Here is a 12,236-nt window from a genome sequence, read left to right on the forward strand (position 1 = left end):
TCAAAATGAGCTAGGAGGTGTGCTATCAGAATTTTCGGGTGTTGATAAATTATTAACCTAACTCAATTATTTATATGAGAGACGAACTATCCGATAGATTTAGTCAATTTTGTGTATAATTTGATAAGTTGAGACGAGCCAGACCGATAATCCATCAGATGAGATAACGAGTGTGGGACAGTGTCCCACATATAGCATCGAAGCTACTCATTTTGACATGCTCACTAAAGTTAAATATGTATTTTATTAATTAATTTATTTTTGCTTTAACCAAAACGAATAATTTCCGAATATAAATAGGCGAATATCCTCTCCATAATCTCAGTGACAATTCACACAGCCGGCCGAGCCTTTTTCTTGTCCAGTGATCAACGCGATAATAATAGTAAGGAATAAAGGAAAATGGCCAGAAAATTCTTCGTCGGAGGCAACTGGAAATGCGTGAGTTCATAATTATGCTAATAATATCACAATTTTGGATTTTTTGTGTTCGATTTGCTAATCTGTATAATCTTTTCGTTTGGATTTTCGTTGTGTTGTTCAAGATTTTAGTGATTCATTGGCATTGCTTGGCTACATGTATGATATGTTAGTTTGGTTGTTCAACAAATGAATTTCGTGTTTTTTCTTCTTTCTTTTTGGGTGATTGTTTGAGCTGATGCTGAGTAGCATTGAGTTCCCAGCATTTGCTCTTGGGATCGAAATTAGGAAAATTTCTATCTATTCGAATTAAATTTGCATTAGTTTTAATTTCAGATCTTGTACATAGCTCGGAATTCCTTGTGTGATGCGGACCTAGGAATTAGGAGTGTAATGCTTTGTATTCAATTACTCTATTTTAGAAAATTTCTCAAGCTTTTCCAACAATCGTCAGTTGCCCTGTTGATCAGCCACAGGCTGTTATCGCATTTGTTTCGAGGTTTGTCATTTTGATTGTTTACCATCCTACCTGGAGCCAAATCAGGAAGAGGACCTAGTGACAGTTCAAACTTCAAAGCAGTCTTACTACTGGGATTGGAGATAATCTGTCTCAGAGCCGTGCCAGTGATTCCTTCCTGATACCTTTGAGAGTTTTTTTCACTGCAGTCTCTGTTCAAATATGGAATCTGATTGTAATTAGAAGGTTCAATTTTGTAGAATGGAACTACTGAAGAAGTGAAGAAGATTGTGTCAACTCTCAATGCTGGTGATGTGCCCTCTCAGGATGTTGTGGGTATGCATGCTTGTTTTGCTTCTCTTTATTGAGTTTGACCTTTCTTTTTCGGAGCTCCATCTGCTGGCCGTATGCAAGGTGGAAATGACGAATCAAAGGATCACTTGAGTGGGCCGGTTTTCTTATTATTTACCAGTTTATATGACACATTGAAGAACTGAAGCTTCAACTTTGATTCCCGGTTATAAGTTTTTATGTCGTTCCTTGTTGTCCCACAGAGGTTGTCATCAGTCCTCCTTTTGTGTTTCTTCCTGTTGTAAAAAGTTCTCTGCGATCTGATTTCCATGTGGCTGCTCAAAACTGTTGGATCAAGAAAGGGGGTGCTTACACCGGAGAGATTAGGCAAGTCTCTTCGCATATATTTTGTGGTTCTTTGCAGTTGCACTCCTTCGAATTTATGTATTTTGGCGAGGCTTTATCTCATGAAGTTCTTGCTTCAAATATGCAAAATGTTGAATAGTTAATCTTTTTTCTGTGCTCCTAAGGAACCACTATGCTTATCATTTGGTTTGAGGTTATTTTTAAATTGTATCCTTATCCGATGTAGTGCTGAAATGCTTGTCAACCTGGAAATTCCTTGGGTAATTCTTGGTCACTCTGAAAGGAGGTCTTTGTTACGTGAATCAAGTGAGGTAAAGCAATAAAAAAATTAGAAATATATGTTTTTGGATTGATTTGCTTTTTCTAGACAGGCATTTTTTAATTTGTTTTCAATCAATTTTCAGTTTGTTGGAGATAAAGTTGCATATGCACTTTCTCAAGGTTTGAATGTCATTGCTTGCATTGGTGAGACTCTTGAACAAAGAGAAGCTGGATCAACAATGAATGTTGTTGCTGCACAAACAAAGGCCATTGCAGGTGTTTAAGTTACTGCAAATGTTTTTCCGTGGAAATGGGGGTGCTTTTTGAAGAAAAAATTTCGGGGGTTTTTTATAGCATCTTACGGGTGTGACTAAATTATGTTCTGTTGGATCTTTCTTGGTCTCAAGATAATAAGTGAAAAATGGTGTAGAAGGGGTGATATTTGGGTTATTCCTCTTTTCTTTTTTCTCTTTTTGTGTTTTGCTTTCTATCACATGTTCTGCAAATTATCACAGCAAGTGAGTTGGTTGCTTTCAGAGTGTTCTTTTTCAAAGTTGGTATAGCAAAAACTGGACATGACTAGTTGAACATGTCTTTCTGTCTGTTCAATCATCTTTTTTCTTCGAACATGGTTTTTTCCTTGTACCCCAAACCAATGCCGAAGTCAAAAATTTAAATTCCTGCTTTGGATATAGTTGATGATGAAATTAGTGGATTTTCTGTAGATGACCCTTACGTGATCATTGACAAGTTGCTTTTCTAATAATCCAAGAGATATTTTGGTTTTCTGCTTTGCTGTGAAGAGAATATCTTCTTTCCCTTTTAAAGATGTACCATCTTATGATGTGAAAGAATGTTGATAGAAGGGAGATAAAAGTAGGGGCGTTTAACTGCGGTCTGGTTCGTTTTAGATTCAATTTTGAACCAAACCATATTTTATCGGTTTTACAAAATTTCAACCCAAATTAAACCATGAAATCTTTATAACCAAACCAAGCCAAACCATGAATTTCTGTTTGGTCTGGTTTGGATGACTAATTTTAATTTAAGTTTCATGTTGAATTATTGAATGAGAGATTGTATTTGAAAAAAAAATAGCTATTGACACTTGATAGAAGTTGAACAAACATTTTATTTGATTTTAACCTAGAATAATCATGAGTAAAAATCGTATATTAAAATATTTATGTAGGTTACACAATTTTTGGAACTAAGGGTTGTAGTTATGTTTATCTGAGCTCAAATTTCCAGTGTATAAATTATTAATGCAATTGAATTGTTACAAAGCTCACTAATAATAAAATATACATATATCCAAAAAATATCACATTAGATTAACAAATTATTATACGTGGATTTTTAAATTAATATAATTGGTTTGGTTTATTTTTATCCAAAACTTGAACCAAACCAATATTTACAGTTTGGTTGATTTGAAAATCAATCCAAACCATGATTGTCTGAAAACCGATCCAACCTTGCGGTTTGGTTTGGTTCAATTTTTGGACACCGTAGATAAAAGTAATATACCATATTTTGGCTTTGATAGACCTAGTTGTTCTTCTTCCTTGCATTTTCTCACTACTTATCCTTTGGTTCTCTCGCAGAACGGATTACTGACTGGGCTAAAGTTGTCTTGGCTTATGAGCCTGTCTGGGCTATTGGAACTGGGAAGGTTGCCACTCCTGCTCAGGCTCAGGAAGTAAGTTGGCCTTTCTCTATTCATTAAATTTATACAATGCATCTGGATATACATATATGACCTATTAGCAAGCAAATGCTCTGCTCAAGTGAGAAAAATTTTGGTTTAGTTCTTAGGTTGTATTACATACGAAGCAGAATTAACTCTGGCTACATGTCTGAACAAGCTCTCTCTCTTTTACTCTCACACACAAGCGTTTGCCTTGTGCAATGCTCACACACATTTTTTTCAGTTTTAGACTCGTGGTTGTTGCTGCCTCTAATTCAAATAATGTCAGATACAATTTTTAATTTTTTTTATTCATGACTTGAATTTGGTGAGAAAAATATACTCGGTGACAAATTGCTGCACTTGACTATCAATCAAAATTTTCTTTCATAGGTGCATTTCGAATTAAGAAAATGGCTTCAGGCAAATGTAAGCCCTCAAGTTTCTGCATCAACCAGGATTATCTATGGAGGTAACGACCAATATATATCCACATTTTACAATCTTCTGGATGTAATATTTCCTAAACTTAAAAATATGCATCGGAAGTCCTATCAACATACTTTTTGGAAGTTCACGATTAATGATTATATTTTGTGCCTTCATGTTTTTCCACAATTGAGATTGTCTAATGAAAGCGAATATATGTTTGAAACTTGTGTATCACACGTATTAGGATTTAGGCAGTTGTAGTAAAATCCCCTAAAAATCTTTTTTTAATTTGCCCATGACTTGCTCCAAAAATGCATATTTAATTCAGGTTCTGTGAGTGGTGGCAACTGTAAAGAATTGGCTGCACAACCTGATCTTGATGGTTTTCTAGTAGGTGGTGCTTCTTTGAAGGTAAGTACAGTCTTTCCTCTTGTTCCTTTTGCTTCCTGGCCGTCATAGGAATGAAATTTGTGATTTAAAAATTCGAAATTAAATAAATGGTCGTATCCAAGTATCTTAACTTTCAATTTTTCATCTGTAGCCGGAATTCATTGACATCATCAAGTCTGCTGAGGTGAAGAGAAGTGCTTGAGTTGATATCAAAGTGTTTACTACGCGAGATGTGATGAGCATTAACGGGATAATACATTGACTTTGATGTGCGATTTTGCTTTTTGTTGTGTCTTCAAGCTTTCAGTGTCTGAATAAATCTTGAGAAAACCATTTACCCTCAAGATTTGACTACTTAAACTAATAAAACTACCAGATCCGACCATGATCTTTCGATGGTAATTTTCAGTAGCTTTATCGAGTATTGAGCTTGAAATTGATTGCACGTGAAAACACTTACATGAGAAGGGCAGTACCATCTATGGATTCTTGTAGTTTTGGTGGTTCAAGCCATTGAAGAACTCGAAAAATAGAGCTCTCCTGTTTTCTAACTTAAATGGTATACCTTAAGATGTTTGTAACATGGATATATCAAACGGTATGAAAAGCAACATGATAACATGTTGGCAGAAAAATCAAATTTAAAAAGTTAAAATTAATTGAAATCACAAATAATTAGTGCTAAAAACTATTTCCGAGATAATAAATAAATAAATAAATAAAATATATCCGTTTATTTGAGGATTTTATAACCAAGTAATTGAAGTATATTCATGATAAAAATTGGGGGAAATTGCAATATTCCGTCCTCTATTTGCTTCTTTATAACTTTTATTTTGCATGTTGTCGAAATTGGTTTTTAATCATATTTTTCAAAAATGGGAAAGTTTTTCATTTTTTTTGCATATGCGCATACTGTATCGAAAAAATGATCAAAATTGCCAAAAAAAAAAAAAACACAACGAAATCCGAAATTTGACAGCACTGAAAACCAAAATCGTAAAAAAACAAACATATAATACTAAAATCGCAATTATCCCCAAAAACTGATGGACTAACCAAGTGAAAGGAATTTTATTCTTTGAAATATTTCCTTCTTTTAATACTTACCTTGTTTAAAAATATCTTTTTGTTTTGCCTTTCTAGACATTTAGTATATGATCTCATATAGATTTTATATTTGATAATGAAATCATGATATATATGACCGATAATATTTTTGAGATATGATATGATCTGTAAGATATGTTATCCTTAATTTAAAAAGAGTTTGTTTCCTTATAAAATTGGTTTTCCATATTTTATAGGACTGTGAAGACAAGTTAGTATAAATAGGAGAAGAAGATACAGAACTATGTGACGGGAAGAGACGATTTGCAGAGACGCTTACCGAAGCATAGCAATCTCATGTCATCAAGAAGAGTGTTGCTGTGAAGTGCTGACCACATCCGTAGACAACACCTAATCACTGTTTTGATTAGTGTGTTGCGTTTTGAAGATTTGTCACTTCTCAGTTGATGCATCCTATAGTTTTTATATATGGTTTGTTAGGAGTTTTTGGATGCAATTTGTTACTCGCCTTCATAAGGGAGTTGTTTGATTCTTTCACTAGTATTGGTTGTTGTAAACTTACAAGTTTTTCTAGTGAATTGTTTTGCCCTGAGGCACCGCACAAGTACTTTGTACTTGTGCATAATTTATATCTCATCTCGTTTATTTTTATTATAATTCAAGTTGTGTGTTAACTTCATAAACTGAAACTTCCGCTGCATGTTGTAAGTGGGTGTTACAACACCTACGCACAACACCTATTTTCTGAAACACACAACACTCACCCTATTCACACACACACTGTGGAAACAGAACTTTCAATTGGTATCAGAGCCTCCACTTGACGCTACTAAGTGAGATCCTGTTTTGTTTTGTTTTCAGAGTGAAAAAGAATTATGGAAGGATCAACAAATACTGTTTTTAGGCCTCCCGTGTTGGATGGATCAAACTATGCATTGTGGAAAGTAAAGATGAGGGTTTTTATTAAATCCATTGAAGAAAGAGCTTGGCAACGTGTACTTGATGGTTGGAGTCCACCAAAACTTGAGGATGCTGATGGAGACACACGGCTCAAACCTGAAAGTACATGGACTGTCGATGAAGTGCAAACTTCAAACTTTAATTCCAAGGCTCTCAATGCGATATTTTCATCTGTTGACACAAGGATGTTTAATTTAATCACCACTTGTGTATGCGCCAAAGAAGCTTGGGAGATACTCCAGAAGCACTGTGAAGGATCCGCAAGTGTGCGTAAAACTAGGCTAAGGATGGTGACATCAAAGTTCGAAAGTTTGAGAATGGAGGACAAGGAGTCTATTCTTGAGTATGACTGCCGGTTGAGACAACTCTCAAATGAATCACATGGCCTAGGAGACCCCATACCAAATGAAAGATTGGTGAATAAGGTTCTAAGATCTCTTCCTGAGAGGTTCAATGTCAAAGTTTGCGCTATTGAAGAATCTAAAGACACTTCAACGATCAACTTGGATGAACTAATGAGTTCTCTCAGAATTTTTGAGATGAATCTTGATCTTCAAAGGAAGGATAAAGGGAAAACAATAGCCTTTGAAGCCTCAACCGAATCTTATGATGAAATCCTTCAAATATCTAAAGAGGTGGATAAGTCTGATTTAGGTGAAGAATCGATCTCTCTGTTTACTAAGAAGTTTGGTGATTACTTGAAGACTATGAGAGAAAAGAAGAAAATTGGACAAAAATCTGAGCTGCCCAATAACTCCACTTTTGCAAAAGCTCAAAAATTTACCCCTATGAAAGGGCAGTTTCGACCAAAAACCGAAGTGCAAATCCAATCTAATGTCAGAAACCTGGACTCAGTGCAATGTAGAGAGTGTTCGGGATATGGACACTATGCCAATGAGTGTGCCAATCGACTTAAGAAAAACAAAGGCATGACTGTCACCCTGAGTGATGAAGAGTCTGATGATGATCAAGGATCAAGTGAATCTGAAAATCACACATCGTTATCTGCTGTGATCAAGGAAAAACGCTTAATGCAAATCAATCCTTTGGGTGTTGCCACCGGTGTTGCAATACCTGGTCGCAACATCTCTTCAAATTCCTTATGTCTTAATTCTACAACCTTTGATGAATCAAGGCAGTCTGAAAATCAGGAAGTAGATGATGATGAGATCACTCTGGAAAGTGTGGAGATAATGTATGAAGAATTGTACGAAGACTGGATCAAACGAAATAAAATGAATGCAATTCTATCCAAAGAGAACACTGAGTTGAAGTCTCAAGTATCACGACTTGAAGTAATCTTGAGCAAGAAAGATCTGGAGTTATGCAAAGTCAAGGAGGAGCTTGAAAAAGCAACTCAAATTCTTGCTAAGCTTAATTCAAGTACATCTAAACTTGATTCACTTCTGATGAATGGAAAGAATGACAAAGCTGGACTTGGTTATTCGAATCACCTGTTTGAAATTGGAGAATCATCCAGTACTGAAAGAAAGCCAACTGTCTTTGTCAAGGAAAAGGCTGAAACTCCGAATGTGCCACACACTGGTAAAGGTGCTCCATCAAAGAGGCAATTATCTACCAAGAAGTCCAAGTCTAGGAAACGTCACTTCATCTGTCACTACTGTTTTATACCTGGTCACATCAAACCCTACTGTTTTAAACTTAGAGATGACTACAAAAGATGAGAAGCTGAACAGGTGTTGCCACAGGTGTTGTACAACACTCGGCGCAACACTGCTAACAGGAAGCCATCAGTAAAAAAGGTTTGGGTACCCAAGGCTAATATTCAATGTTCTGTTATCTATACTTCGTTAAAGACTAACATTGCAGGAATATGGTACTTTGACAGTGGCTGTTCACGCCACATGACAGGTTCTAAAGACTATTTGATTGACTATGTTGAACTAAGGAGTGGTCATGTGACATATGGTGGTGGTGCTAGAGGAAGAATTGCTGGCAAAGGAACCTTGAATGTTGATGGACTGCCTAATCTACACAATGTGCTCTATGTCGAAGGACTTAACTCAAACTTAATAAGCATAAGTCAACTTTGTGATGACGGTTTGAATGTTAAGTTTGATAAAGATAATTGTGAAGTGTTTGATAATTCTAATACTCGTATTTTGACAGGTACAATGTCTGTTGATAATTGCTATCAATTTGGAGAAGACTTAGTATGCAATCATTCAAAGGTGAGTGAATTAAACTTGTGGCATCAAAAATTAGGACATGCAAACTTCAAGACATTAAAGAATCTTGGTAAGTACGATGCTGTGAGAGGTATGCCTAATTTATCCTCTGGAATTCCGTATGTTTATGGTGCATGTAAAAAAGGTAAGCAAACACGTGTTTCCCATCAAGTGTTGCAACACTTTGGGACAACACGGTGTCTTGAACTCTTGCACATGGATCTTATGGGTCCAATGGAAGTGGAAATCCTTGGAGGTAAGAAATATACATGTGTTTGTGTGGATGATTTCTCTCGGTTTACATGGGTAAGTTTTCTTAGAGAAAAATCCGACACATTTGCTGTTTTTAAGAAATTACATGCTAAGATTACTAATCTACATGATTTGAAGGTTTGTAAGATAAGGACTGACCATGGTAAAGAATTTGAGAACTCACATTTTATATCATTCTGTGAAAAGAAGGGGATAACTCATGAATTTTCAGCCCCTAAGACTCCTCAACAAAATGGAATAGCCGAAAGAAAGAATAGGACACTGCAAGAAATGGCTAGGGTCATGTTGAGTTCAAAGAATATTTCAAAGAGATTTTGGGCCGAGGCCTTAAACACTGCATGTCATATTTCAAATCGTGTATACTTAAGGAATGGTTCTACTATGACATCCTATGAAATCATCATGGGAAAGAGGCCGAACCTTAAGTATTTTCATGTTTTTGGGTGTGTATGTTATGTTTTGAATGACAGAGACCATCTTACAAAGTTTGACTCTAAAAGTGACAAATGTTTATTCCTTGGTTATTCATCTAATAGTCGTGCATATCGCATGTATAATATGAGAACAAGAACGACTATGGAATCTATTAACGTTGTGTTTGACGATTTTGCAGATCTAGCAGGAAAAACAATCGAGGATGATGTTGATGGGCTCCTGAATACAAGTGAGACACTGCCTAACACAGATGTTGGACCCAGTGTTGTAACACCTGAGACAACACCTGCACCGGCAGAATAAAAAGATGAACAAGGAGAGAATTCTGAAAAGAAGGATGATTAAACCAATGAAGGGATTGATATTCCCAGTAAGATCTAGAAAAATCATCCTTCATCTCAGATCCTCGGTGAAACATTTGGAGGAATGCAAACTAGAAGAAAGGAGAAGGTAGACTATCGGAAAATGATGGGTCTAGTATGCATGACTTCCGTATACTCACAAGTAAGCCACTCTTATTTTGTTTCACTGATTGAACCCAAAAATGTAAATGAAGCCTTAAAAGATGAATTCTGGGTCAACGCTATGCATGAGGAACTTGAACAATTTGTTAGGAATGATGTGTGGAATCTGGTTCCCAGACCTGATAATATGAATGTTATTGGAACCAAATGGATCTTTAAAAACAAAACTGATGAATCTGGAATTGTTGTGAGAAATAAAGCTAGGCTAGTGGCTCAAGGGTATACTCAAATTGAAGGAATTGATTTTGATTAAACGTTTGCCCCTGTTGCCCGGATTGAATCGATTAGACTTTTACTTGCTATTGCGTGTCGCATGGACATAAAATTATATCAAATGGATGTGAAAAGTGCCTTTTTGAATGACATCTTGAAAGAAGAAGCTTATGTAAGCCAACCTAAAGGATTTGAAGATCCACACCACCCGAACCATGTCTACAAGTTGAAGAAGGCACTGTATGGGCTTAAACAAGCTCCACGAGCATGGTATGGTAAGCTTACGGAATTTCTGCTTGACTTAGGCTTCAAACGAGGTGAGGTTGATAAAACCCTTTTTATTCAAAAGTCGAAGCATGATATTCTTGTGTGTCAAATTTATGTGGATGACATCATTTTTTGTGCTTCTTCTCAAAAGCATGTTGATGATTTTGTTAAATGCATGTCCACCACATTTGAAATGAGTATGGTAGGAGAATTAAGTTTCTTTCTTGGATTACAAATCAAACAAATGCATGATGATATTTTTCTGTGTCAATCCAAATATGCTAAGAATTTGATAAAGAAATTTTCTGCTGAGAACACTAAACACTTGAAAACTCCAATGGGGTCGACTGAAAAATTGTCCAAAGACGATGTTGCCACAGGTATTGACAACACCCAGTATTGCAGCATCATAGGCAGTCTTCTTTACTTGAGTGCTAGTCGTCCCGACATTATGTTTAGTGTATGTTTGTGTGCCAGGTACCAGGCTGATCCTAAAGTTACTCATTTAAAAGCTGTTAAAAGAATTTTGCGATACATATCTGGAACAGTTGACTTAGGTTTGTGGTACACCAAAGAAACAAATACTAATCTAGTGGGGTTTAGTGATGCTGATTGGGCAGGAAACCTAGACGATAGGAAGAGTACCACTGGTGGATGTTTTTATCTTTGTAATAATTTGGTGTCATGGTATAGCAGAAAGCGAAATTGTGTGTCTTTGTCCACTGCTGAATCCGAATATGTTGCAGCTGCTAGCTGTTGTTCACAACTTTTGTGGATGAATCAAATGATTAAGGATTATGGATTCAACAGTGACACCTTAATTGTATACTGTGACAATTCGAGTGCAATCGATATTTCAAAAAATCCAGTACTACAACACTCTCGAACCAAACACATTGACATTAGACATCATTTTATTCGAGATTTAGTTGAAAAGGGAATGATTCGAATGGAATTTGTTGGAACTGAAAACCAACTGGCTGATATTTTTACAAAACCATTGAATCTTGAGAGATTCTCCAATCTTAGGAATTCTCTCAGCTTGTGTGCACAATGATCACTCACGGATGTTGTCCTCGGTGTTACAACACCTATGGACAACACTCAGCATGCATGTGCATTTTATTTGTAGGATGCTAGGCATACTGCATACATCCTGTTTTGTGTGAAGCCTGTACAAGTGAAGGATACTGAATGGTGCGCTCTCAATTGAAATTCAAACTTTCTATTAAAATTCTCCAAAAATATGAAGTGTGCTCAATCTAAGTCATAAAGTTGTTGAGGATGTTCGTGTTTTACATGATCCTGTCCAACGTAGATAATGACTTTGAAAATTCTCCTTGAGCTAGAAGGTGAAAAATAGAAAAGAGGAGGAGAATTGAACAAAAAAAATGTTTGGAAGAAAATGGAAAAAGCTACCTAGAGGAGTCCTATGAAGACCGTTCTTCTAGAGTGGGAGCTACCATTTCTAATTCAAAATACAGATGGAAAAAGCTACCTAGAAGAGTCCTTTGAAGACCGTTCTTCTGGAGTGGGAGCTACCATGTCTGAAATAAAAATGTTCAAGAAAGTTTGATAACTAACTTGTGAGTGTTGCCAAGAGGTGTTGCCAACACCCAGTACAGACTGATCACAGCCTGAACACATGCGTGTATATTTCATTTTTGATCATATGTTAGGCATAAATTTAGGTCATTCTTACTGCTGTTTTGTGAATTCATCATGTCCAGTGGGCTGCCAGTTTTTGATTAGTGAAATTCGAAAAATACCCTAACCAACTTAATTTTAAAATACCTTGATATCTAACGGTTAGTGGGGTTAATTCGATGTGGCGTTTCATTCTGACTGATTTTTTTTAATGATTACACTGGCTCGAAAAAGTTACCGTTGGATGAGAGTGAACTTTGTTTTGGAAAGAGGCTGCAGTTACGGGTCGGGAGAATGTTACCGTTGGAGGGGTGATAAGTGCAATTTATTGTACTTTTATTACTTGTTTT

At 36.1% G+C, this 12,236-nt stretch overlaps 2 protein-coding genes across 2 annotated transcripts; both read left to right on the forward strand.

The window, feature by feature from the left end:
- Positions 1–278: 278 nt before the first annotated feature.
- On the forward strand, positions 279–4,709 carry LOC140808119 (triosephosphate isomerase, cytosolic). Its single transcript, XM_073165144.1, has 9 exons — positions 279–441; positions 1,138–1,213; positions 1,432–1,555; positions 1,761–1,845; positions 1,939–2,071; positions 3,403–3,497; positions 3,879–3,957; positions 4,246–4,328; positions 4,459–4,709. The coding sequence occupies exons 1-9, from the start codon at positions 403–405 to the stop codon at positions 4,507–4,509; spliced, it is 765 nt and encodes a 254-aa protein (XP_073021245.1). The 5' UTR covers positions 279–402; the 3' UTR covers positions 4,510–4,709.
- A 1,544-nt stretch (positions 4,710–6,253) lies between these two features.
- LOC140806876 (uncharacterized) lies at positions 6,254–9,538 on the forward strand. Its single transcript, XM_073163396.1, has 3 exons — positions 6,254–7,889; positions 8,169–8,672; positions 9,414–9,538. The coding sequence occupies exons 1-3, from the start codon at positions 6,254–6,256 to the stop codon at positions 9,536–9,538; spliced, it is 2,265 nt and encodes a 754-aa protein (XP_073019497.1).
- Positions 9,539–12,236: the final 2,698 nt, after the last annotated feature.

Source organism: Primulina eburnea, chromosome 12, assembly GCF_022965805.1.
Source record: "Primulina eburnea isolate SZY01 chromosome 12, ASM2296580v1, whole genome shotgun sequence".
In the NCBI taxonomy this organism is placed as follows: Eukaryota; Viridiplantae; Streptophyta; class Magnoliopsida; order Lamiales; family Gesneriaceae; genus Primulina; species Primulina eburnea.

Coding starts and splice junctions, on each gene's coding strand:
- LOC140808119 (XM_073165144.1), top strand. CDS start 403: ATGGCCAGAAAATTCTTCGTCGGAGGCAACTGGAAATGC. Junction 1,556..1,760: donor GCTTACACCGGAGAGATTAG/GCAAGTCTCTTC, acceptor TATCCGATGTAG/TGCTGAAATGCTTGTCAACC. Junction 3,958..4,245: donor AACCAGGATTATCTATGGAG/GTAACGACCAAT, acceptor TATTTAATTCAG/GTTCTGTGAGTGGTGGCAAC.
- LOC140806876 (XM_073163396.1), top strand. CDS start 6,254: ATGGAAGGATCAACAAATACTGTTTTTAGGCCTCCCGTGTTGGATGGA. Junction 7,890..8,168: donor TGTGCCACACACTGGTAAAG/GTGCTCCATCAA, acceptor CTAACATTGCAG/GAATATGGTACTTTGACAGT. Junction 8,673..9,413: donor TTATGGTGCATGTAAAAAAG/GTAAGCAAACAC, acceptor ACGATTTTGCAG/ATCTAGCAGGAAAAACAATC.